Source organism: Chiloscyllium punctatum, chromosome 12, assembly GCF_047496795.1.
Source record: "Chiloscyllium punctatum isolate Juve2018m chromosome 12, sChiPun1.3, whole genome shotgun sequence".
NCBI classification, from domain to species: domain Eukaryota; kingdom Metazoa; phylum Chordata; class Chondrichthyes; order Orectolobiformes; family Hemiscylliidae; genus Chiloscyllium; species Chiloscyllium punctatum.
In genome coordinates, this window is record NC_092750.1 from 65,497,952 (window position 1) to 65,525,499 (window position 27,548).

The 27,548-nt window shown below is 43.8% G+C and overlaps 1 protein-coding gene across 1 annotated transcript in view; it reads left to right on the forward strand.

Annotated features, from left to right (window-relative positions):
* oxtra (oxytocin receptor a) overlaps nucleotides 1–26,978 on the forward strand; it is a 43,057-nt gene extending 16,079 nt beyond the window's left edge. The window contains exon 3 of the mRNA XM_072582677.1: nucleotides 24,623–26,978. Coding sequence (XP_072438778.1) covers nucleotides 24,623–24,885 — 263 coding nt within the window. The 3' untranslated portion in view covers nucleotides 24,886–26,978. The remainder of the gene's footprint in view (nucleotides 1–24,622) is intronic.
* Nucleotides 26,979–27,548: the final 570 nt, after the last annotated feature.

Here is a 27,548-nt window from a genome sequence, read left to right on the forward strand (position 1 = left end):
TCATTTTCTTTAACTCCATAATGAAATAATACGTTGATGCACGGTTTGATGTCCTTCATTAATTGCATTGACATTTTCAGATTTTTTATTTTTGTTATATTTATGCACAGTGTGGAAAGAGCTGCCAGAGGAAGTGGTGGAGGCTGGTGAAATTACAACATTTAAAAGGCATATCATGGGTACATGAATGGGAAGAGTTTAGAGGGATATGGGCCAAATGCTAGCAGGTGGTATTAGATTAGGTCAGGATATTTGGTTGGCATGAATGAGTTGGACTGAAAGGTCTGTTTCCATGCTGTACACCTTTATAAATAAATTCAAATTTTGTTTACTGTGTTCAAACGTATATTTGAAGTGTCAGCTGTTTGGCTGCATTTTCCTCTTTATGTTCATAATAACTTCTCCCGGTATTTTTATTGTTTTCAACCTGCAATGTTTCTGTTCCTATTTTGGCTGTCAGTGTTTGTTTCACTGTGCTCTGTCTTTTAACTTCTCAGGTCATTCTCACTCCACCTTTTTCAATCATAATTTCTTCTTCTTCACATTCTCTCCCCTTCCCCTCACCATTCCTCCCCCTTTGTACTCCCTCTGTCACACACTGACCTCTTCAGTTAATTTCATTCTCACTTTCTCACTCCCTCTCTCTGCTTGTCTCTCTGTCCTTCTCTTCTGCCTTACCTTCCCTCTGTCATTCTCCCTCCTATCATCCTCTTTTACCCAACTTCACTTCTCCTTTCTCTCCCATCCCCAGTGTCACTGACCATGACAAAGCAAAAGTACACAAAAAAATCCATTGCAAAATCTTCTGGGCAGCACGCTAGCTTCGGGATTAGCGCTGCTGCCTCATGGTGCTAGGACCCAGGTTCGATTCCAGTCTTGGTCAACTGTCTGTGTGGAGTTTGCATGTTCTCCCCATGTCTATATGGGTTTACTCCAGGTGCCCTGATTTCCTCCCACAATCCAAAGATGTGCAGGTTAGGTGAATTGGCCATGCTAAATTACCCATAGTATTTAGGGATGTGTAGGTTAGGTGCAATAGTTAGAGGGAAATGTAGAGTAATATGTAAATGTAGAGGATGAGTCTGGATGGGTTACTCATGGACTTGTTGGGCCAAAGGCTTGTTTCCACACTGTAGGGATTCTATGAAAACACATCTATAAATCTCATCACCAATATTGCATACAAATGTCACCTTGAGGTCAACATCCCAAACATTCCCTCCCCCGCCCCCCCAACCCACCTTAGTCGTCTGTCCTCCATGTGCTCTTGACTGTTCAGAGCTCCTGGGCTTTGGTCCCTCACTGTTTGCAACATGGTTTGCAGAGTGATATTTGTCATTGCTGAGTGACACTGCATTTGATCTAGCAGGGTTACTTTGAGCTATTCTGGTGCTACAATGGCTGGCCACGTGGTATGGGTGCCAGCAGTCTGGGCTATTTGGCTGAAAGGCAACAGCAAAGATAGAGGGCAAGAATGGCAGTGGTGGGAGAGTGGATGCCATATTCCTGAGAGCGGGCAACAGGTTTGCTGTTACAGTGTCACTGCCACTCCCAAAGGGCAGTTCCTCAGCAACCTTAATTATTGTAGGATGTGGCCTATGGTGGCTGGACTGGCATTTATTGCCTATCCTTCATTGCCCTTGAGAAGGTGATGGTGTGTTGCCTTCTTGAATCATGGCAGTCCATTTAGTTCAGGTAGACTCACAGTGCTATCAGGAAGGGATTTCCATGATTTTGATCCAACAATAGTGAAGGGACAGTGGTGTATTTCCAAGTCACGATGGTGAGTTGCTTGGAGGGGAACTTGCAGTTGGTGCTGTTCCCATGTATCTGCTGCCCTTGTCCTTCTAGATGGTAATGGTCATGGGTGAGGAAGGTGCTGTTTAAGGATTTTTGGTAACTTTCTGCAGAATATCTTGTAGATGGTACACACTGATGCTACTGAGTAGTGGAGGGAGTGGATGCTTGTGGATGTGGTGCCAATCAAGTGGGCTACTTTGTTCTGGCATAAAGCTTCTTGAGTATTGTTAGAGCTGCACCCATCCAAGCAAGTGGGGAGTATTCCATCATTCTCCAGGTCTGCGCTTTGTTAATGTTGGAGGGGTTTAGGGGAGACAGGAGGTAAGTTACATGCTGTAGAATTCCTAGCCCATGTATGCGGTGTTTGAGGAAGTATCTTACATGGACAAGGGACTGCCTGACTAATAGAAGACCTAAAGGCGCACGCTCAAATTCACACTCACTGTCTGTCTGCAGCATGTCTTTATTTGTCAGGACAGAGCAAATTCTAGAATTTCATATATTTCTGTTTCAGTTTTAAATACTGGCCTTTTCCTTCCCTGATTAATAGCCAGATTATTAGGAATATCCAGGGTCTTATTAGCACAGTGGAGTGGTTTGTGTTGTTTTTTCTGAATAATATCCTGAATATTCCTGATAATCTGGCTGTTAATCAGGCCAAGGAAGAAACGAAAAGGTCAGTATTTAAACTGAAACAGAAATATATACAGCGAAAGACTTTCAATCGCAACCGTACTCTCCCAGTCTCTCAATATCCGCTAGCGCAGTCATCATTATGGATCATTTCCATTACTATCCACCTCCTCGGATGCTGCCTGACTTGCTGTGCTTTTTCCAGCGCTACACTTTATCGACTCTGACTCTCCAGCATCTGCAGTCCTCACTTTCTCCTAACGACAGCCTTTACGTGAAGACTGAATTTTTAACTCTATTTCTCAGCAAAAGGAGGAAATAAAACTCTCAATTTCTCTACTGGATTGTTGCAAGCTTACCCAATGCAGATTTGTCTGGCTAGGGGGTATCTGAAATTCCACCTCATCACCAAATGTGATATCTTTGCAGGACGGGCAAAAACACTGGTGCAGTATGTGGACCGTCAACACCAAACTGAACCAGTTTATTCTGGTATATGCAAATGTACAACCAGCCACGAGGACATGCTATTACAACATGTACAAATTACTCTCCTTTGTCAGCCAAGGCATGGGTTATAACAGTTGGAAGGTTATTTTGGAGCTTAGTAAATCACTACTCTAGAGTGTGGCACTGGAAAAGCACAGCAGGTCAGGCAGCATCCAAGGTGCAGGAAAATTGACGTTTCAGGCATAAGCCCTTCATCAGGAATGAGACTTGTGGGCTGGGGTGGCTGAGAGATGAATGAGAGAGGGGTGGAGCTGTGGGAAGGTAGCTGAGAATGTGATAGGTAGATGAAGATGGGGGTGAAGCCCCCTTGGCCCACAAGCCTCATTCCTGGTGACGGGCTTATGCCCGAAACGTCAATTCTCTTGCTCCTCGGATGCTGCCTGACCAGCTGTGCTTTTCCAGCAACACACTCTCGACTCTGATCTCCAGCATCTGCAGTCCTCACTTTCTCCTGTGTAAGTCACTAGTTAGACAATTTTTGGAGGACTGCATGCGGCTGTGGTCACCACATTATAGAAAAGTCATGATTTGCACTGGAGAGGGGTACAAAGGATACCCAAGAAGATGTTGCTGAACCGAAGATTTTTAGCTTATAAACTAATGCTGTTTTCTTTGGACTAGAACAAGGTGAGGAAAGAGCTAATTAAAATGTGTAAAATGTGAAGAGTCTAAATAGAACATGTGAGAAGGCCTTTTTACTTTGGTGGAGGCATCCATAGCCAAGGATGTATTTAAACTAAGAGGTAGGAGGTTTAGATGGGAATTGAGGGGAATTTGTTCACCCAGAGGATGATGGGGATCTGGAACTCATTGGAAAGTTAGTGAAAGCAGAAACACTCACCATAGTAAAAGATACTTGGAAATGTTGTTGAAATGCCATAACCTACAACGTACAAACCAAAAGCCGGGAAATGAGATTAGGCTGGACAGATGCTGAGGACATGATGAGCTTAATGACCTCCTTCTGTGTTATAACTGTCTATGATTCAATGACCTTTAGTTTTAGTTCCAGGTTAGTTGAATGGGTGAGGTATTGACTGCAACCCATCCAAGATGCAGTAACTGTTCAAACTTGTCCTGAAAAACCATTGCCCTTATAAAAGTTGCGTGTTTTACATGGTATAGTGTAGGCCAACTCTCCAGTGTGCATACCAGAGATTTCCAAGGGTCAGTCCCAGGTGAGTGCTCAGGGATTAGTATTCTTCCACTGATTAGAAGCGAGGTATCAAAATAGGCCATTGTAATGTCAACAATTCCTTGCAACATTTAAGAAGCATCTGAATGAGTACTAAAATGCCAGGCATAGTAGTTATTGACAAAGTGTAGGTATCTGGGATTAGTGTAGTTTGGTGTTTGTTGGTCGGAATAGACATGGAGGACTGAAGGTCCTGTTCCTATGCTGTATGACTCTCTGACTCTAATATCAGTAAGGCGCAATCAGGTTTTGCAGCTGCTAAGTTTAAGTACACAAATTAATTAAAGGTTACAGCCTTGCCAAAGCAAATACTATGGTTGACATTTATAAAAGCCCCCTTCCATTGTACCACACCCAGTTCTCTCAGAACAATGGCATCGTGCATTAGATGCAGAGTTGGCTCCCTCAATACTGATCCAACAAACAATGACGGGCAGGATGGAGGGAGAGAGAGAACTAAAGGAATGAAGGGAAGAAGGAGGTCAGAGGAGAGGTGGAGAGAAAGAGAAAACAATGGGCAAGGAAAGGGAGGGAGAGATGATGAGTGTGAGAGTGAGTGAGAATCAAATTAACTGAGGGGGAGGGAGGGAGAAAAGGTCCTTTCACTCCTTCAGAAGAGGAAGAAGGAGAAATGAACAAAAGAGGGGAGAAGGATGTGGGATTGAGAGAAAAGGAGTGAAAATGTTATGAAATGAAGGACAACAAAGCTCCAAAAGAACAGAGAAGAAGTGAGATAGAGACTTTTTAACAGTCAGGATCTGTGTTGTATTGCCTCAGAGTGTGATGGATGTAACTTCAATTGTGACATCCAAAGGCAAATTCCACAAGTATCTAGAAACACATTACTTGAAAGGATGTGGGGAGATGGTGTGGGAGTGAGACAGGCAGAGATAGTCTGATCGGGAGCCAGCATAGACTCAGTGAGGTAAATGGCCTCCTTCTATGTTGTTACAACCCTATGGTCGAATAAAAGATTGTGAAGCAAATATTGCCAGCAATATTTGATCGATAAATAGTCAGCCCTTGTGCAATAAAAGGACCAGAAAGAAATACGATTTAAAAATGAAAATGCAGCAAAACAGTTAAAACTCTGCAATTCAACACAAAAATAGGCTTATGTGATTGTGTATAAATTAATAAAATATGCTTGTGGATAAATTAATTAAGAGAAGGAAGTTGTGTGAGAAACCATTTGTTTCTTGAGATAAAGAAAATGAAATGAAGTGTTACAATGGTAGAGTGAAGTGGTGATTAATTCTGTGCTAAGCTCCCTTTTCAATACTTGTGTTGATGGTGCGTCCAGGGAAACCATTTAGCGTAAATCTACTGTAAATGGTGGAGAATATATGAAATGTGCAGCTTTTGAAAACCTGTTTGGTCAGATCAGAGTTGGGCTTACGTTGCACTGAAATGCTTTGTCCACTGCAGAGACCTGGATTCTTTGACACTGAAACTGACAACCTCAGCTCCACCCTCAGATTTACATCCAGGCAATTTCAATAATATCAGCACATTCATCGTTACCTTAAAACACTTCAGCCATTCTGTTTGCTGTCCTGTAAAATGATTTCAACGTTCACCAGAAACGGTCCAGTCTTGAATTACTTGTTGGAAATTTATTGGAAACCAAACTTCATACACTCAGTTACCTTCCTCTTAATTGACTTTGGCAAATAGAGTTAAGGAGAATCCAAAGGGTTTTTACAAATACGTTAAGAACAAAAGCCTAACTAGGGAGAGAATAGGGCCCCTCAAAGATCAGCAAAGCTACCTTTGTGTGGAGCTGCAGGAGATGGAGGAGATACTAAATGAGTACTTTGCATTAGTGTTTACTGTGGAAAAGAACATGGAAATATAGAATGTAGGGAAATAAATGGTGACAGCTTGAAAAATGTCCATATGACAGAGGAGAAAGTTCTGGATGTCTTGAAACACATAAAGGTGTATAAATCCACAGGACCTGGTCAGGTGCACCCTACAACCCTGTGATAAGCTAGAGAAGTGATTGCTGGGCCTCTTGCTGAGATATTTGAATTACCCATAGTCACAGGTGAGATGCCAGAAGACTGGAGTTTGGCAAACGTGGTGCCACTGTTTAAGAAGGGCGGTAAAGACAAGCCAGGGAACTATCGCCTAACCTCGGTGGTGGGCATGTTGTTGAAGGGAATCTTGAGGGACAGGACGTACATGTATTTGGAAAGGCAACGATTGATTAGGATAGTCAACATGGTTTTGTGCGTGGGAAATCATGTCTCACAAACCTGATTGAGTTTTTTGAAGAAGTAACTAAGAGGATTGATGAGGGCAGAGCAGTAGATATGATCTATATGGACTTCAGTAAGGCGTCCGATATGGTTCCCCATGGGAGACTGGTTAGCAACATTAGATCTCATGGAATACAGGGAGAACTAGCCATTGGATACAGAACTGGCTCAAAGGTAGAAGACAGAGGGTGGTGGTGGAGGGTTGTTTTTCAGACTGGAGGTCTGTGACCAGTGGAGTGCCACAAGGATCAGTGCTGGGTCCTCTACTTTTCATCATTTATATAAATGATTTGGATGTGAGCATAAGAGGTACAGTTAGTAAGTTTGCAGATGACACCAAAATTGGAGGTGTAGTGGACAGCGAAGAGGGTTACCTCAGATTACAGCAGGATCTGGACCAGATGGGCTAATGGGCTGAGAAGTGGCAGATGGAGTTTAATTCAGATAAATGCCGAGGTGCTACATTTTGGGAAAGCAAATCTTAGCAGGACTTATGCACTTAATGGTAAGGTCCTAGGGAGTGTTGCTGAACAAAGAGACCTTGGAGTGCAGGTTCATAGCTCCTTGAAAGTGGAGCCGCAGGTAGATACGATAGTGAAGAAGGCGTTTGATATGCTTTCCTTTATTGGTCAGAGTATTGAATACAGGAGTTGGGAGGTCATGTTGCGGCTGTACAGGACATTGGTAAGGCCACTGTTGGAATATTGCGTGCAATTCTGCTCTCCTTCCTATCAGAAAGATGTTGTGAAACTTGAAAGGGTTCAGAAAAGATTTACAGGGATGCTGCCAGGTTTGGAGGATTTGAGTATAGGGAGGGGTTGAATAGGCTAGAGCAGTTTTCCCTGGAGCGTCAGAGGCTGAGGGGTGACCTTATAGAGGTTTATAAAATCATGAGGGGCATTGATAGGATAAATAGATAAAGTCTTTTCCCTGGGTGGGGGAGTCCAGAACTAGAGGGCATAGGTTTAGGGTGAGAGTGGAAAGCTGTAAAAGAGGCAACTTTTTCCACACAAAGAGTGGTACATGTATGAAATGAGCTGCCAGAGGAAGTGGTGGAGGCTGGTACAATTACAGCATTTAAAAGGCATCTGGATGGGTATATGAATAGGAAGGATTTGGAGGGAAATGGGCCGGGTGCTGGTTTGTTTCTGCGCTGTATATCTCTATGACTTTCTGTTATTTTCACTTTATTCAGCTATTTGACAGATTTAGAAGTTTAAAACAAATGTTTCATATACACAGAGAGTGTAAAGCTTCAACTATTGTGGTGCAGTGGTAGTGTCTTGACTCCTGGACTAGCAGACCCAGGCTCATGTCCCACCTGCTCTGGCGGTGTGTAATGCCATCCATGAACTGGTTGGTTAGGTAAAAGTTTTTTAAAATGTGTAACTTTGACTGAAGGACTGTTGTGACCCATCCCTGGGCCAAGTTGATAGAAGATCAACTTCATGGGCGGCACGGTGGCACAATAAAATCATGAGGGGCATTGATAGGATAAATAGATAAAGTCTTTTCACAGCACCAGAGACCTGGGTTCAAATCCCGCCTCACGCGCTTGCACATTCTCCCTGTGTCTTTGTGCGTTTGCTCCGGTTTCCTCCCACAGTCCAAAAACGTGCAGGTTAGGTGAATTGGCCACGCTAAATTGCCCGTAGTGTTAGGTGAAGGGGTAAATGGAGGGGAATGGGTCTGGGTTGGTTGCTCTTCGGAGGGTCGGTGTGGATTTGTTGGGCCGAAAGGCCTGTTTCCACCCAGGGAGATAGTGAGGAAAGAGATCAATCTGAGACTGGTACAGTTCAGAAAAGAAGCAAATCAAACAGTCAGGGCAGGCAGGGACAAAGCAGAGAACAAGGTAGGACTGATAAATTAAACTGCATTTATTTCAATGCAAGAGGCCTAACAGGGAAGGCAGATGAACTCAGGGTATGGTTAGGAACATGGGACTGGGATATCATAGCAATTACAGAAACATGGCTCAGGGATGGACAGGACTGGCAGCTTAATGTTCCAGGATACAAATGCTACAGGAAGGATAGAAAGGGAGGTAAGAGAGGAGGGGGAGTGACATTTTTGATAAGGGATAGCATTACAGCTGTGCTGAGGGAGGATATTCCTGGAAATACATCCAGGGAAGTTATTTGGGTGGAACTGAGAAATAAGAAAGGGATGATAACCTAATTGGTTTTGTATTATAGACCCCCCAGTAGTCAGAGGGAAATTAAGAAACAAATTTGTAAGGGGATCTCAGTTATCAATAAGAGCGTGGTTATGGTAGGGGATTTTAACTTTCCAAACATAGACTGGGAATGCCGTAGCGTTAAGGGTTCAGATGGAGAGGAATTTGTTAAGCGTGTACAAGAAAGTTTTCTGATTCAGTATGTGGATGTACCTACTAGAGAAGGTGCAAAACGTGACCTACTCTTGGGAAATAAGACAGGACAGGTGACTGAGGTGTCAGTGGGGGAGCTCTTTGGGGCCAGCTACCATAATTCTATTCATTTTAAAATAGTGATGGGAAAGGATAGACCAGATCTAAAAGATGAAGTTCTAAATTGGAGAAAGGCCAATTTTGACAGTATTAGGCAAGAACTTTCAAAAGCTGATTGGGGGCAGATGTTCGCAGGTAAAGGGACGGCTGGAAAATGGGAAGCCTTCAGAAATGAGATAACAAGAATCCAGAGAAAGTATATTCCTGTCAGGGTGAAAGGGAAGGCTGGTAGGTATTGGGAATGCTGGATAATTAAAGAAATTGAGGATTTGGTTAAGAAAAAGAAGGACGCATATGTCAGGTATAGACAGCAGAGATCAAATGAATCCCCAGAAGAGTATAAAGGCAATAGGAGTATACTGAAGAGGAAAATCAGGAGGGTAAAAAGGGGACATGAGATAACTTTGGCAAATAGAGTTAAGGAGAATCCATAGGGTTATTACAAATACATTAATGACAAAAATGCAACTAGAGAGAAAATAGGGCCCCTCAAAGATCAGCCAGGCGGCCTTTGTGTGGAGGCACAGGAGATGAGGCAGATACTAAATGAATATTTTGCATCAGTATTTACTGTGGAAAAGGATATGGAAGATGTAGACTGTAGGGAAATAGATGGTGACATCTTGCAAAATGTCCAGATTACAGAGGAGGAAGTGCTTGATGTCTTGAAACGCATAGAAGTGGATTAATCCCCAGGACCTGATCAGGTGTACCCTAGAACTCTGTGGGAAGTTTGGGAAGTGATTGCTGGGCCTCTTGCTAAGATATTTGTATCATCGATAGTCACAGGTGAGGTGCCGGAAGACTGGAGGTTGGCTAACGTGGTGCCACTGTTTAAGAAGGGTGGTAAGGACAAGCCAGGGAACTATAGACCAGTGAGCCTGACATTGGTGGTGGGCAAGTTGTTGGAGGAAATCCTGAGGGACAGGATGTACATGTATTTGGAAAGGCAAGGACTGATTCGAGATAGTCAACATGGCTTTGTGCGTGGGAAATCATGTCTCACAAACTTGATTGAGTTTTTTGAAGAAGTAACAAAGAGGATTGATGAGCAAGAGCAGCAGACGTGACCTACATGAGCTTCAGTAAAATGTTCGACCAGGTTCCCCATGGGAGATTGATTAGCAAGCTTAGATCTCATGGAATACAGGGAGAACTAGACACTTGGATACAGAACTGGCTCAAAGGTAGAAGACAGAGGGTGGTGGTGGAGGGTTGTTTCTCAGACTGGAGGCCTGTGACCAGTGGAGTGCCACAAGGATCAGTGCTGGGTCTACTACTTTTTGTCATTTATATAAATGATTTGGGTGTGAGCATATGAGGTGTAATTAGTAAGTTCTGCTCCATGGCACCTGTAAGCTGGAGCTGCAATGCTGATCACAAACACTTACACATGAAGCAGGTTTATGGTAATGCAGGAATTACCTGCCTGGATTAGTAATCCACCGATCCAATGTTCATTGCTCCCTGGCCAAATGCTTGCTTTGTCTGGTTGAGAAGTTGGTTTAAACTTTCAATTAAAAGTATGTAGGAGACAGCGGAGCTGTCAAGTGGTGATGCAAACCTGAATGGTTCATGAATACTCTTTAGGGTATGATGACAAGTCCCACATGAAGAGAGCTGACCCCTTATCAGTCCTGTGAAGTGACACAGCCAGCCCTCACACCTCCTACACACTGCCAAATAATAAATACTGACCTAACCAGTGAGGACTACATTCTGAGAATGAGTGAGTGAGCGAGTGACTGAGTGTGTCTGTACGTGTATTGGACAATAAGATCATAAGACATAGGAACAGAAGTAGGCCTTTCAGCCAATAGGATTTGTTCCACCTCTCAATGAAATCATGGCTCATCTGATAATCCTCAGTTTCACTTTTGTGCCTTTAGCCCATAACCATTGATTCCCTTACTGATTACAAATCTCAGTCAACAAATAAAGTTAATGATCCAGCCTCAACAGTACTGAGCAGCAAAGGATTTCACGTAAATAAATTCCTCCTCATCTCTGCCTTAAATGCACAGTCTTTTTCACTGAGATGATGCCCTTTGGTCTGAGATTCTCCCATAAGGGGAAACAGCCTCTCCGCATTTATCCTGTCGAGCTTAAGAATCTCATATGTTTCAATAAGGTCACCTCTCATTCCTCTAAACTGCAGTGAGTACATGCCCAACTTACTCAACTTTCCCTTATAAGACAGGCCCTCCAAACCCAAGATCAGCTTAGTAAACCTTGTCTGGACTGCTTCCACTGCGAGTATATCTCCTTCAGTATGGGGATGCTCAAAGTATTCCAGCTGTCGTCCAACTAGAGCCTTGTATAGTTTTTCAAGACTTCCCAATTTTGGTGACCTATTCACTTTGCAATAAAGGACAGCATTGACTTCCCTATTACCTGCCGAATCTGTATGCTAATTTTTCATCTTCTATGCAAGGACTTTGAAAATGCCTCTGTTCTGTAGCTTCTTGCAGTCCTTCCCCATTTAAATAATATTCAGCCCCTCTGAATAGCTTCACATTTTTCCATATTTTTTTTTCCATCTGCCAAGTTTTTTGCCCACCAGGTTAACCTGTCTGTATAGCTCTCCAGACCCTTCGCCATGCTTCATCCACACAATGACAGGCTGTGGGTGCCCTGGGAGGACTGGGGACAGAGTAGCCAGGACTTGGAGAGGATATGTAGGTGGGACATAACTGAGGATGTGTAAACTGTGTGACCCTGGTGATTAAATGGCAACTGAGGTGAGCAAATGAGGTTGTTATGTGCAAGGGAAAGCCAGCCATGTGTTGTGAGGTTTGTGGCTGCAGTGCCATTATGTTGTTGGTGAGAGGTAACACCAGGCCACTCGTCTGGTGGACAGCAGTCTTGCGTGAGTGAAATGGATGCCAGTGATTGGTGAGTTGTTCAGGAAGGGCTTGTGGTAAGAAGGGAATAGAATGTGAAGAAAAGGGGTGAGGTAGTGGTTAATAGGGTGAGTTTGGTAAAATACGGGGAGAAAACTCATTTAGACTCAAAGAGATATGAAATCGATACTTCACCAAAAAAAATGCAAGATTAACCTTGTATGTTTCCATTCAGAAAAGATCTTCCAAGATGTTGCCAGGAATGAAAGGTTTGAGTTGTAGGGAGAGGCTGGGACTTGTTTCCACTGGAGTGTAGGAGGTTGAGGGTTGACCTTATAAAATCATGAGGGTCATGGATAATGGCAGGTATCTTTTCCCTCGGGTGGGAGAGTTCGAGACTCAGCGGCATCATTTTTAAAGTGAGAGGAGAAGATTTAAAAAAGACGCAAAGAGCATAATTTTTACGTAGGGAGTGATTCGTGAGTGGAAAGGGCCTCTAGAGGAAGTGGTGAATACAGGAACAGTTACAACATTTAAAGGACATTTGCATAAGTACATGAACAGGAAGTGCTTGAAGGGATAGGGGTGAAGCGCAGGCAAGTGGGAATTTCCAAATTCTGAGTTCAGTACTGAAATGTCATCTTGGATTATATGCACAGGTGTCTGGGGTGAGGCTGCAATTCATAATCCGTCCAGCTTCCTCCTCCTAACTGAGTCAAACTGGCATCTCTAAGGATCTCAACCAGACTGACTTGCTGGGTTTGATTCCAATGCCAGTCAGAACCCAGGACCGCTTTGCAACCTCCTGTGCTCTGCTGCCCTCTGCAGGCAGCTCTCACATGTACACAGTGGTCAGCAGAGACTCGACTTTGTGTCTCTCGCACAAACTCTGTATTAAGTGGAATGTGAGTTCCAATCTGTTTCACCCCAGGGTTCCAATTACATGCCATCAACTAACAGACTTCTCTCGCACGTTTCAGACTCAAAATTGGATTTCACCCAGTGCAACTCATAAATCAGACTGTGTGATAGCCACTAACACAGAACCTCATAACTGGCGTTATTTCTAGTAACAAAATTGCAATTAACTCTACATTTTTATTTTGTAAACTTCTCTGTCCACTGAAGAGCGTGAATGTAGGACTGGTACCTCAAATAAATTCATTTAATGGTGCACCGTTTTCAAGAAAACTGTTTTTAAGGTAAATTGGAAAGAACATTGATTGAGGATGATCCGCCATGATCATACTGAATGGTGGTGCTGGCTCGAAGGGCAGAATGGCCTACTCCTGCACCTATTGTCTGTTGTCCATTGTCAACAAGCAGATGATGATAGGAAAAATCAGGTGAGGTGTGAAAGTCACATGGTAAGCTAAACCACCACATGGCATGTGACTGTCTGGTGATACTGAGGAATTGTCATATGAGATGTAAAAGTTACATTTTGACATGCTTTGTCACTCTCACCATTGTTTCTCACTATTCAGAAACATTAACCAAAAAAAAATGAACCCAGGAACATTACAGAGTAACTCAGAAACAGGGGATAGAGTGACTCAGGAACAGGGGATAGAGGGTGACCCAGGAACAGGGGATAGAGGGTGACCCAGGAACAGGGTGTAGAGTGACCCAGGAACAGGGGATAGAGGGTGACCCAGGATCTGGGGAGAGAGGGTGACCCAGGAACTGGGAATAGAGGATGACCCAGGATCTAGGGATAGAGGATGACACAGGAACCGGGGATAGAGGGTGACCCAGGATCTAGGGATAGAGGGTGACCCAGGATCTAGGGATAGAGGGTGACCCAGGAACCGGGGATAGAGGGTGACCCAGGAACTGGGGATAGAGGGTGACCCAGGAACTGGGGATAGAGGGTGACCCAGGATCTAGGGATAGAGGGTGACCCAGGAAGTGGGGATAGAGGGTGAACCAGGATCTGGGGATAGAGGGTGACCCAGGATCTAGGGATAGAGGGTGACCCAGGATCTAGGGATAGAGGGTGACACAGGAACAGGGGATAGAGGATGACCCAGGATCTGGGGATTGAGGGTGACCCAGGAACTGGGAATTGAGGGTAACCCAGGATCTGGGGTTAGAGGGTGACCCAGGAACTGGGGATAGAGGGTGACCCAGGATCTGAGGATAGAGGGTGATCCAGGAACAGGGGATTAACGGTGACCCAGGAACAGGGGATAGAGGGTGACTCAGGATCTGGGGATAGAGGGTGACTCAGGATCTGGGGATAGAGGGTGACTCAGGATCTGGGGATAGAGGGTGACTCAGGATCTGGGGATAGAGGGTGACAGAGGAACAGGGGAGAGAGGGTGACCCAGGAACAGGGGAGAGAGGGTGACCCAGGATCTGAGGATAGAGGGTGACCCAGGAACAGGGGATTAAGGGTGACCCAGGAACAGGGGATAGAGGGTGACTCAGGATCTGGGGATAGAGGGTGACTCAGGATCTGGGGATAGAGGGTGACTCAGGATCTGGGGATAGAGGGTGACAGAGGAACTGGGGAGAGAGGGTGACCCAGGAACAGGGGAGAGAGGGTGACCCAGGAACAGGGGAGAGAGGGTGATCCAGGAACAGGGGAGAGAGGGTGACCCAGGAACTGGGGATTGAGGGTGATCCAGGAACAGGGGAGAGAGGGTGACCCAGGAACTGTGGATAGAGAATAGGAAGGTGCCTGAAAACCTTATAGCCCCTAATCTGTAGCCCTGCTATCATTCTCCTGAATATGCTAGGTAAGACCTGCAAGGGGGAAAGTATGTTAAAACACAGGTGTTGGAGTCCAAAAAATGAAACCACGTTATTGCTTGGCCATCTTCATAAGAAAACTCCTATTTCTCCAATTTTCACTCACAGACAGGAAATTTAAATTGAAACTTACCCCTTTTGGAAGCCATGAGATACCCATGAAATCGGTAAAATTGCATAATTTTGAGTGGCATTACAATGGCTGTTCACTATATTCTCCCCGAGGTGCAATCCTCAAAACTAAATGCTGATTTCTTCTTCTTCTGCGGAGTCATGTTGTCGATGGATACTACCTGACCCATTGCGATTTCCAGCATTGTTTTGTTTTCAGTCATGCTGAATTCCTAATTGGATCTGCTCAAGGTGAACAGGAGAATGTGAGTGATAAAGTGGAGGAAGTTTAATACCCCGTTACCAGGTGGCAGTTCTTTTTCACACTTTGCCAAACTTAATGGAGATCACGGGTGGGAGTGAAATTAGCACCTTAAACTCAACTGACATTTTAGTCATAGTTTTGACATTTGGTGACCACCAGAGGGAGCTTGATGGCCACTTTAGAATAAGAATGGGTTTCTTCACATGGCTCTGTAGAAGCACAGAGCAGAATGTTTTGTTTCTGATAGCGTCACATTCACAGAGAGGTACTGCATGAAAACAGACCCTTTGGTCTAATGCCGACCAGGTATCCTAAATTAATCTAGTCCCATTTGTTAGCACTTGGCCCATATCTCTCCAAACCCTTCCTATTCATATACCCGAGATACCTTTGAAATGTTGCAACTGTACCAGCCTCTACCATCTCCTCTGGCAGCTCATTCCATACACACACCACCCTCTGTGTGAAAAGGTTGCCCCTTAGGTCTCTTTTAAATCTTTCCCCTCTCACCTTAAACCTATGTCCTCTAGTTTTGGACTCCCCCGACCCCAGGGAAAAGACTTTGGCTATTCACCCTATCCATGCCTCTCATGATTTTGTCAACCTCTATTAGGTCACCCCTCAGCCTCCGACGCTCCTGGAAGAATGTTATTCAGCTCCTCCCTACAGCTCAAACCCTCCAACCCTGGCAACATGCTTGTAAATTTTTTCTGAACCCTTTCAAGTTTTACAATGTCTTTCCTAAAGCTGGGGGACCAAAATTGAACACAGTATTCCAAAAGTGGCCTGACCAATGTCCTGGACAGCTGCAATATGACCCCCCAGCTCCAATATTCAATACTCTGACCATATAGGAAAGCATACTGAACACCTTCTTCACTTCAAAGTTTGGGAGAAGATTTGTAGCTCGGGTGCTCGTTGTTGTGGTTCTGTTCGCCGAGCTGGGAATTTGTCTTGCAAACGTTTCGTCCCCTGTCTAGGTGACATCCTCAGTGCTTGGGAGCCTGGGACAACACTACCATTATAGGGCAAGCCAAACGGAGAACAGCCAGGGAATTCCTAGAGGCATGGCACTCATCCACAGATTCTATCAACAAACACATCGACCTGGACCCAATATACTGGCCACTACAGCGGACAGCTGGAACTGACAACCGGAAGCGGCAGAGACAGGCCACTATAAATGCCGGAGGAAACAGCACAGAAGCGCTTCACAGGAGGCTCCCAAGCACTGAGGATGTCACCTAGACAGGGGACGAAACGTTCGCAAGACAAATTCCCAGCTCGGCGAACAGAACCACAACACCTTCTTCACTATCCTATCTACCTGCGACTCCACTTTCAAGGAGCTATGAACCTCCATTCCAAGGTCTCTTAGTTCAGCAACTCTGCCCAGGACCTTACTGTAAGTCCTGCTCTAATTTACCCTACCAAAATGCAGCACCTCAGATTTACCCAAATCCAATTCCATTTACCACTCCTGAGCTCATCTGATCTGTACCCTGAGGTAACCTTCTTGGCTGTCCACGACCACCACCAATATTGATGTCATCTGTAAATTTACTAACTAATACCTCCTATATTCACATCCAGATAATAATGACAAAAGCAGTGGACCCAGCATCTATCCTTGTGCACACCCAGGCCTCCAGAGTGAAAAGCAACCCTCCACCATTACCATCTGTTCCCTTCAAGCCAGTTATGGATCCAAAAGGCTAGTGCTCTCTGTATTCCATGTGATCTGAAGTTAGGTTTACAGACAGGAGGGCCACGTAATTAAGCAGGGTGACAGCCCACCCAAAGCCTTCTGTCTTCGAGCCATCACAGAGTTAGATTCTTGGCAGGAAGCTCATAGTCAACTTTGTGCCCTCGTACAGATTTAGACTACTCACTACCACTGCTGCTGGGCCTATTGCAATCAAAGGCACTTCATACCTGATTGAGGGAATGGATGTTTGGCAGGAAGGGGGAAGGTTGCTTAGAATACCCCCCCCCCACCACCCTACCCCAACCCACCCCCCCACCTGCCCCAGTGTTACCTGTTTGTGCCAGTGGCTGTCTCATTGATCCCGAGGTGAAAGTGAGGACCGCAGATGCTGGAGATTAGAGGCAAGAGCGTGGCGCTGGAAAAGCACAGCAGGTCAGACAGCATCCGAGGAGGAGGAGAGTCGATGTTTCGGGCAAAAGCCCTTCATCAGGAATGATCCTGATACTCTCACAGCTTCCCCTCTAGCTGAGGCCTATACCTCCCCCAGTTGGTTCATCGGGCCTTCATGTGAAGAGGTAATGAAGGTTTCTCACTGTCTCTCCAGCTGGCAGGCGGTACCCCAGACACCTCAATAGGATTCCACCCATCAGAATTCAGAACAGAGGTAGGCCATTCACCCCTTCAATCTGTTCCTCAATTCAATTAGATTGTGGCTGATCTCTGACACAACTCCATCTACCTGCCTCAGTTCCATTATGTTCTTGTCTAACAAAAATATAATAACATTTTCAGCTGATTCGCCAGTCTCAGAAACATTTTGGGTGTTTTGGATTTCTATCATTCACAGTGCTTCCTGACACCACTCTGTTGTATCATCTTATTCCAGACTATCTCACCAGAGGAAGTAGCTTTCGTCCATTTTATTAAATTCATCTGTCTTCTTAAATGCCTCAATTTGGCCACTCCTTAATCCGACATCTTCTATTTCAGTTCTCTGTGAAGAGCAGGGCAGACTCATAGTGCCACATTCCCCACCTGGGAACGGAAGGGAGGCAGATCCCAAATCCACTACAGTTAGAACAGGGATCGAACCCTGTGCTTTTGGAACCAATATGATCTACATGGATCATCCAATCCAGCCAACTACCGAGGAGTCTGAGTTTCTGTGGAACATGCAGGACATAGTCTGCAGCTATGGACAGGGATGTTAGAGGCTCCATCACTTGGTTGACTAGTCCCATCTTCTTTGGTCATCAAGTCCTGGAATGGGGCTTGAACCTACACCTTCTAACTTCAAAACAGGGATACTACTCACTGCACCACAAGATCTCCTCTAACCTTTCATATTCAAGAGATCTCAAGCATCATCTATACATCCTGCCCTTAAATGTCAATTCTTTTAACCCCATTTTATATAATTTTGATTAATCGGCTTTGCATCCAGTTACAAGGTCAATATATTGATCTCGAAGTGCAGTGTGTTGACCTAAACATAGTTCTGTCAGTGGGGTCAAGTGTAGCTTTGCACAACTTCTGCCCTTTCTATTGCAGATACCCATTGGGTTACTGTTTTGGCCATTCACCTAATAAATCAGTTTCCCTTTGCAGGGTTCTGCTCCACTATTTACAGTGGTGTTCAACTTGGTGTCGTCAGCAAACTTAGATATGCAGCTCCATTCCTGTGTCCAAGTAGTTTATAAATACAGTGAACAGCTGAATCCCCAGCCAGGTCCCTGTGGGACACCACTAGTCACAACCTGTCAGTTTGAAAATCACAAATAGGGCCAGGAGTAGGCCGTATACCCCCTTGTGTCTTCTTTAATGTTTAAACAATTCATAGATGACCTTTGACCTCATTTTTATTTCCTCAGTTGATTTACATATCTCTTTATTGTCCTGAAATGGATATATGTACTCATCTTTGTCTTGACAAATATGCAATGATGGAGAATTCAGCAGCTCACTGGCACTAGGAAATCCAAAGGGAATTCACCACCTTCTGTATATAAAAGTTACTTCTCATCCCAGTCTTAAGTGATTGACCCTGATCCTGCCAACTAGTTCTAGACTCTATAGGTAGGAGAAATAATCTCTTAATAAGATCATTACAAATAGGAACAGTAGGATGCTATTGGACCTACCAAGCCTGCTCCTCCATTCAGTAAGATCATAGCTAATGTGATTGAACCCTTAACACCATTAACCACATTGACCTTGACTCCCCTGTCAATCAAGCGTCTGTGTAACATCTGTCTAACTCAGCCCTGAATATCGTCAGTGACCTACCCTCCACTGCTGTCTGGTGAAAAGAATTTCAAAAGCTGACATTAATCTGATAGAAGAAATTCCTCCCGATCTCCATTCTAAGTAGGAGACCCCTTATCTTAAAGCAGTGCTACTGTTTCTGGATTCTCTTATGAGAGGAAACATCCTCTCAGCGTCGACATTATCAAGCCCCTCAGAACTTTGTATTTCAATAAGATCATCTCTTATCTTTCTAAGTTTCAACAAGGAAAGATTAGATTAGATTACTTACAGTGTGGAAACAGGCCCTTTGGTCCAAAAAGTCCACACCGACCCGCCCCACCCAGACCCATTCCCCTACACTACGGGCAATTTAGCATGGCCAATTCACCTGACCTGCACATTTTTGGACTGTGGGAGGAAACCGGAGCAAACCCACGCAGACACGGGGAGAATGTGCAAACTCTACACAGTCAGTCGCCTGAGGCGGGAAGTGAACCCGGATTTCTGGCGCTGTGAAGCAGCAGTGCTAACCAACTGTGCCACCGTGATGCCCAACTCCCAACTTTTACCACCTTTCCTCATAAGACACCATAATCCCTTAGAACCATGCTAGTGAACCTTCTTTGAACTACATCCAATACACATGGACCCTTCCATAAATAGGGAGACCAGTCAGTGCATAATATTCCACGTGTGATCTTACCATTGCCTTGTACAGTTGTAGCAAGATGTTTCACTTTCATACTGCATCCTCCAACATTCTATTTGCCTTCCCAATTACTTACTGTACCTGGATGCAAACCTTTTAAGATTCAAGAACAAGAGCTCACAGATCCCTCTATAATGCTGTCCTTTCCAATTACACAATATTCTGCTTCACTATTCTTCCTGCCAAAATGGACAACCTTAAACCTTCTCAAAACATAATTCTATAGAACATAGAACAGTACAGCACAGAATAGGCCCTTCAGCCCACGATGCTGTGCTGACCACTGATCCTCATGTATGCACCCTCAAATTTCTGTGACCATATGCATGTCCAATAGTCTCTTAAATGTCCCCAATGACCTCGCTTCCACAATTGCTGCTGGCAACGCATTCCATGCTCTCACAACCCTCTGTGTAAAGAACCCGCCTCTGACATCCCCTCTATACTTTCCTCCAATCAGCTTAAAACTATGACCCCTTGTGTTAGTCATTTCTGCCCTGGGAAATAGTCTCTGGCTATCCTCTCATTATCTTGTATACCTCAGTTAGGTCCCCCTCCTCCTCCTTTTCTCCAATGAAAATGTCCGAGCTCAGTCAACCTCTCTTCATAAGCCCTCCAGTCCAGGCAGCATCCTGGTAAACCTCCACTGAACCCTCTCTAAAGCATCCACATCTTTCCTATAGTAGGGCGACCAGAACTGGACTATCTTTTGGATTTTTGTGTGCTCACTATCCGTATCCCTTTGCAAACTTTTTGGCATCCTCCTCACAAACAGCATTCTGACCTATGTTTGTATCATCAGTAAAATTGCCTGCAATATATTCAGCCCCTTCATCCAAGTTACTTACATGGTTTGTAAATAATTGAGATCCCAGCACTAATTCATGCTGCATGAGTTACAGTTCGTAACCTGAAAATGACCTATTTTTTCCTACTGTCTATTTCTTGTCAGTAAGATAATCCTCTATTTGCACTATTACATAACATGTACAGCCTCTCAAAATTGTCAGGCCCAAGGCTGAAGCTGTGCCAGATGTGGATTTTGCTGGATTTTGGTTTGGACAATGGGAAGTTCAAGCTAATCAAGGTCAGGTGGAATCATAGATCACTCAAAACACAAGAATTAGGCAAAGTGTAAGTAGCAAAACCAATAATAAGCCCAGCACCACGAATTCACAACATAAATTGTCCAATTATTTTAATTGAGAAAATAAAGATGCATGGCGCATTCAACAACTGTCAATTTTTCAGACAACTCTGTTTTATACACCACCAGTTTTGAGAGAGTGTACATGTACATCAGCCTTAACTCCATGAGCCCTTACCTTGTGTAGTAATCTTTCATGTGGAATTGCATTGAATATCATACGGAAATCCAAATACACTGTATCTACGGGCTTCCTTTTATCCACCTGCTTACCACATTCTGAAAGAATCCGAGTAAATCTGTCATATGTTGCCTGGATTTTCCACGGGCCAGGTGGTCTTTATTCCTGTGTGACTGGGAGTTGCATGAACCTTGCAGAGTCCCCATCGTAGCAGATTCCAAAGGCATTACTTCAAAATTTGCATTGTGCAAATACTCATGGTGAGTCCAGTGCTGGAAAGGGACCAAATACTGGAGTAACACCCGAGGTAGTAAATTAGGACAATTTAACAGCAGTAGCTTCCCAGACATAAGTTGGAGCTGTACCTTGAATAGATTACACAATGGAATAAAGGGCACAAAACAATCTCAAACAGAACTAGAAGCAGAAGTGACCATGATTGTCAAGTCTTGGTGGCTATAAAACAATGATCTTGACAAATTAAAAAAGCATAGGGAATTAAATTGTCAGAGATATTGGAATTTATGTTGAGGTTTGGTATTTTTGGTGTGGGTGTTTATTTTTCGCTGAAAATAGGTTGTGCTCCACTATTAGCAGATCCCGCAGTTCCCTTTAGTATCACGAAGGAATACTTCATGATAGGCTGCCTTTCTGTGCATGCAGATAATTCATAGAGTGTGACAGCATGGAAACAGGCCCTCTGGCCCACCTTGTCCATGCTGACTGGGCTTCCTAAACTGAACTAGTCCCATTCTCTAGCATTTGGCCCATATCCCTCTAAACCTTTCTTATCTATGTACCTGTCCAAATGTCTTTTAAATGTTGTTATTGGACCCACCTCCACCACTTCCTCTGGCAGCTCATTCCATACACGCAGCAGCCCCTGTGTGAAAATGTTGCCTCTTAGGCCCCTTTTAAATCTTTCCCCTCTCACCTAAAGCCTATGCTGTCTAATTTTGGGCTCCTTACCCTTGGAGAAAGACCTTGGCTATTCAGCTTATCTATGCCCCTCAAGATTTTATAAACCTCTATAAGGTCACCCCTCAGCCTCTGACACTCCAGGAAAAGAAACCCCCACTCTATTCAGCCTCTCCCTATAGCTCAAACCCTCCAGTCCTAGCAACATTCTTGTAAATATTTTCTGTACCCTTTCTAGTTTAACAACATCCTTCCTATAGCATGGTGACCAGAATTGTACACAATATTCTAAAAGTGGCCTAACCGACATCTTGTACATCCAACTCCTATGCACAGTGCTATAATCTGTGAAGGCAACCGTGCCAAATGCCTTCTTTATCACCCTGTCTACCTGCAAAGGCACTTTCAAGAGGAACTTGATAAATGTATAATGGGTAAGATTCAGACAAAATTTAAATGTGGGTGTTTGGCTTGCGGGAGGTGTAGATGTATTGCTTTTAGAAATGAAACAGAGTCAGTCTGGAATAATGTTTAATCAACAATCCAAATCCTCCCGATTTTCGCGGAAAGATGGTGTTTTATATATAAATAAGTGAAAGCGAAATCATGAAACTTGATTGGTCAGTTGAGCTGGCTGCTTGTTAGTTTTGATGCATTGTAGTTAAGTACTGCCTTAAAATGCCTTAAGGTCAGGAATGTATTAAGAGCAAATTAAACATTAACATAGTTAAATCTGGATAAATATGTGGTTAGGTATCTTAAAGAGAAGAAAACTAGACAGTTTAACAATAGTTCACATGCTGATCTTGAAGATTACTCCAGTCAATGGGGCTGGAAATGGGAAATAAAGTCCTTACTTCAAGAAGCTAAGAAAATAAGAAGGTTTGTTAAAAGTACATCAACTGTTGAAACACTGGTTCCGTCTGGGTAGAGCAATGAAATTGGATTCTATTTGTCAAATACTTTGAGTGAGATATTGCACAATTATCATAACTGAAAACAGTTTACTCATTGATTGATGTGTAGACATTCATTCATTATGAATAAATGTACACTTTTTGAAAGGTCTCAGTGAGGGAATATTGGGAAATTGCATTGTTAGATTAAAACCAGTGCTGGGAAGGAGGAAAATCTCTAAAATTACAGTAAGTGGATGCAAGTCATCACATTTTTTGAAAGCTTTACAAAAATAAATTCATGTACAAGAATCCTGGAGGACCTGTCACAAAGTAACAGTTTGCATAATATGAATGTTTTTGACTTTAAGCTGTTTTGAAATTTTGGTTGTGCATATTAACTTTTAAGTTTTGCTCGAAGAAGGAGATGGGAATCTGTTTTTTGTATTTAATTGTATACAGGTCAGAGTCATTAACTAAGAACTCTCTTGACCCTTCTCTCTGTTAATAAGAATGAGATAACGCAGAGTATAAAACCATTGGTTTAGGAGCATAATTAAGCCATTCAGCCCATTGAGTCTGCTCCACTACTCAATCCTGGCTGATATATTTCTCAACCCCATTCTTCTACCTTATCCCCATAACCCTTGATCCCCCTACTAATCACGAACCTAGCTATCTCTATTTTAAGTATACTCAATGAATTGGCCTCAACAGCCCTCCAGGCAATGAGTTTCACAGATTCACCACCCTCTGGCTAAAGAAATTCCTCCTTCATCTCAGTTCTAAAGGGTCACCCCTTCACTCTGAGTCTGTACCCTCGGGTCCTAGTCTCTCCTACTAGTGGAGTGATCTTCTCCACATTCTATCAATATCACTCGTTTCAGTATTCTGTAACTTTCAATCAGATTCCCCCTTATCTTTCTAAACTCCATCAAATACAGAACCAGAGTTCTCAGCTGCTCCTCATATGACAAGCACACCATCCCTGGGATCACTCTTATAAATATCTTCTGGACCCCTCCAATGCCAACATATCTTTCTTTACATAGAGGTTCCAGAACTGCTCACAATATTCCAAGTGTAGTCTGGTGTCTAGTGCCTTGTATGGGCTCAGCATACATCTCTTGTACTCTGGCCTTTTAAAATGAATGATAATCTTGCATTTGCCTTCCCCACCACCAACTGAGCCCACATGTTAACCTTAAGGAAATCCTGATCCCAAGACACAAGCTAAAACTGTCATTGTTGGATTTCAAGGTGTGTGTTTGTAATGTAATACTTGTGAAATAAATGTAGAAGTGTGTGAAGATTTGCTTCACTTTTATCCTTCACCAGCTGGCTTTTTGGACTAAAACATCGTGTTTAAGATGAAAATAATGAGGGATAAGCTTGAACTGGAGACATTTCAGAGGAGATTCAAAAGGCTGATTCCTGCAGATGAAGGGTTTGCCGTCTGAGCAAAGGTTATGCTGGTTAGGCCTATACTCATTGGAGATTAGAAGAATGAGAGGTGATTGTATTGAAGGGGCTTGACAGAGGTAATGCCAAAGGGTGTCACCTCTTGTGGAGGAATTTGGAGTGGAGACACATGGTTTCAAAATGATTTCTCACATTTATGATTATAGTGAGGAGGAACTTCTTCTCTCAGAAGTCATTAATCTCTGGAATTTGCTACCCAGGGAGCAGTGAAGGCTGGCTTAGTATATTCAAGATTTTGACCTCCAAGGGACTGGCTTAGTATATTCAAGATTTTGACCTCCAAGGGAGCCAAGAGGTAGGGTGGGAAACCATGGTAAGTGAAGTTAAGGCCATGATCACAACAGCCATGAAGGCAGGTTTGAGTTGTCACCTGGCTAACTCCTGTTCCTTGCGTTCTTCTGATTCTGTACAAACAGGGTGATGGTCAGTGTTAACGGCCCTTTTTTCCTATTTCTAATCTCACCACAGATTGGCTGTTTGTCATCGCCATGCTGCTGGCAAGTCTCAACAGCTGCTGTAACCCTTGGATCTACATGTTCTTCACTGGCCGGCTATTCCACGACCTGGTCCAGCGACTGCTCTGCTGCTGCTCCCCGAAGCTCAGCAAACCCGAGCAGCCCGTCAACGAGCTGACCTGCAGCAAGAAAAGCAACTCCTCCACCCTCGCCATTAGCCTCAAGAGCTCGAGCAGTCAGAAGAGCCTTTCACTTCATCAGCAGCATGAGCAGTAAAGCAAGTCCTGGGCAACTCTTTCTTTGTGTGTATGTGAGGGCCAGACTGCCGAGGCCTTTCTCTATGTTTCCCAGGCCTTTATCCATGATGTAAAATGCTGTGCTAATTATGAGCGATAAGTTCGAATTCCTCTCCAGTGGATTTTGATGCACTGACAAAAGCTTGTCCTTATAGTGGCTGGGTCCTGTGGGTTATGCTCCACCAGGAAAAGGCAGCTAGCGGAGGTTAAATAACAAGAGGAATGCAGTGGTACAATGGTTCCTTTTCCTGACTGGTATTCATTGACGCCTGGTGTCCATTGGGCATTTACACAGCTACCCTGCTGACAAAACAGGATGGGTTGGAGAAGGCCTAGCCGGGAGAGTGGAGTAGATAACTTTAAACAGCCTGTTCAGGAATACTGTGGCACACCTCTGAAGCGGGTAGGACATGATCCCAGGCCTTCTAGTGGGACATTACCATTGGGCCACAAGAACCCTTCTCAGGGGAATGGATGCTTGGGTTAACACCCTCAGTTGTTGGGGAGGCAGGTGGACGGTGGTGTGACCAGGAAACAAACCAGCACCTTTTTGATGTCCTGTGATGGCCAGCACTAGCCTGACTAAGGTTGTGACAATGATTTAAGCAGGTCCCCCTCTGCATCTTTGTGCCTTCTCACCAGCTCCACACCAGCAATTTGAAACAGCCATTGGTCTGTACAAGTAGGCTTTTGTTTCCAGGGTGCCACTACATACTTGTTGTCAGTTTGTGTTTCTGTTGTGTACTAGAATGCTTATTCTGTATTTATTTTGATTCATTCATTATTTTGTTGGTGTTGAGGCATTTTTTTTCTGGGCATTTACTCATGTCATGTTACTGGTTCATAAGAAGTGCGGGAGTTGGTGGGGAGGGAAACAATGTACCCTTTTGGACATTTTCCCTGATCCATGAGCTGTAACTTCAGCTCATCGATACTTGTTGAATTATTTTCCAGATAGCTGGATATATGGGATGATGCAATATTTTCATTGAATGACCTTGAAGTCAGGCATCTCCAAACATTTGGTCCCTTCGGATTAGAGGCTATTGATAAGGCAATGCATGGAGGGAACGTGAGTGATTAAGTTTCATTATCCTCTGCCTGAAAAATGGAAGGTTGTTCAGTTTATCCTTGTAGCTTTATTTCTGTAACACTGGTGATCTTATTTGTTGAAGGTCACTATTCAGATTGGCTATAATTTAATGAAATGGTACAGTAGGGTTAAGGAATGTTATGGCCTAATTCAGATACATCGGTAACATTGATAGTCAGTCAAAGGAATAAAGATGGAAAGTATGTTCCACTCAAAAAGATTGTAGATCCCAAAATGACTCACAATTCCGAAAAGCGCTGGGCCAAATTATCACTCTCTGGATTTCTTCATATTCATCTTCAGTGCTGGACAGGATTATCAATTGGGTCTTTGAGGTGTCATCTACGATGGGATGTTAGAGATTAACCTAAGGATTTTCTCAAACTTTCTCCTGCAATCAGCGGTTGTAATTGGTGGCATGGTCAGATTATCAAGAGGCAAGCCACTTGGAACTGAGATGAGGAGGAATTGCTTCGTTCTTGTGAATGGTGAATCTTTGGGATTCTGTACCCCAGACAGCTGTGGAAACTCGATCATTGGGGACATCCAAGACAGAACTTCCTACATTTCTAGCTACTAATTACATTAAAGGGTATGGCGATAGTGCAGGGAAATAGCATTGAGATAGCTGATCAGCATGATCTAGAATGACAGAGCAGATTAAAGAGGCAGAAAGGCCTACTTCTATCTCCCTTGTTCCTGTAGTCTAAACAGTAAAGAATTTTCCATGGGCCCTGTGAGTATTCAATTTCGAGAATCTAAAGCGCATATTAGGGATGGGATAGAGTGCAACAATCATAAGAGTCTGAGATATTTGGGAGGAGTTGTGGCTCTTCCTATCTTGGATAAGGTAATTTGTATATATAAGGGATAGAGGAAGAAGTTACTGAGGTGAAAGACAAAATTATAAAATGCCATTGTGTTCTGAGATGATATTGTCATGAGATTTCTATTCATTATTAAACATACTCTGTTCCACATACACTTGTGCTTGGAGGATTTTTTTGGAAGATCTGGTGACCCTTTTATCCAAAAGCATCTCCATAACATGTTTTGTTTCATCAACTTTACTACAAACCTTGTGGGCATCACACCATAACTCTTCTAGCAGGTTCACATTCTCACTGAACCAAAAATGCCACAGGGACCTCCTTGTGCCCATTCTCATCCTTACGCAGCACCTTTCTGACCAGCCCACCAAGAACAAAAATTGCTGCTTGCATCATGCAAAAGCTATGGACTTGGAAGGGGCAGCGATTCCCAATGACATGAATCTCTGCATTCCTGCAGTTTTCAAAGGTCTCGGTGTAATAGTGCCCTTGATGACACCAGCCATTCCGACCAACTCAAGGGGAACATGCACTCTCTTATTGCTAAATTTGTCTTTCTTTCACTTATTATCTTTCTCCTAGATTTAACATGAAGAGCAGGGACACAGGATTGAGTGTGTCAGCTGCTCATGATCAACAAAAGACTCATGGGACTGATGTTCCTCCCCTCTCATTGAGGCTGAGCCTCCTGGTAGGGATCCTGACTATCTCTGAAGCCAC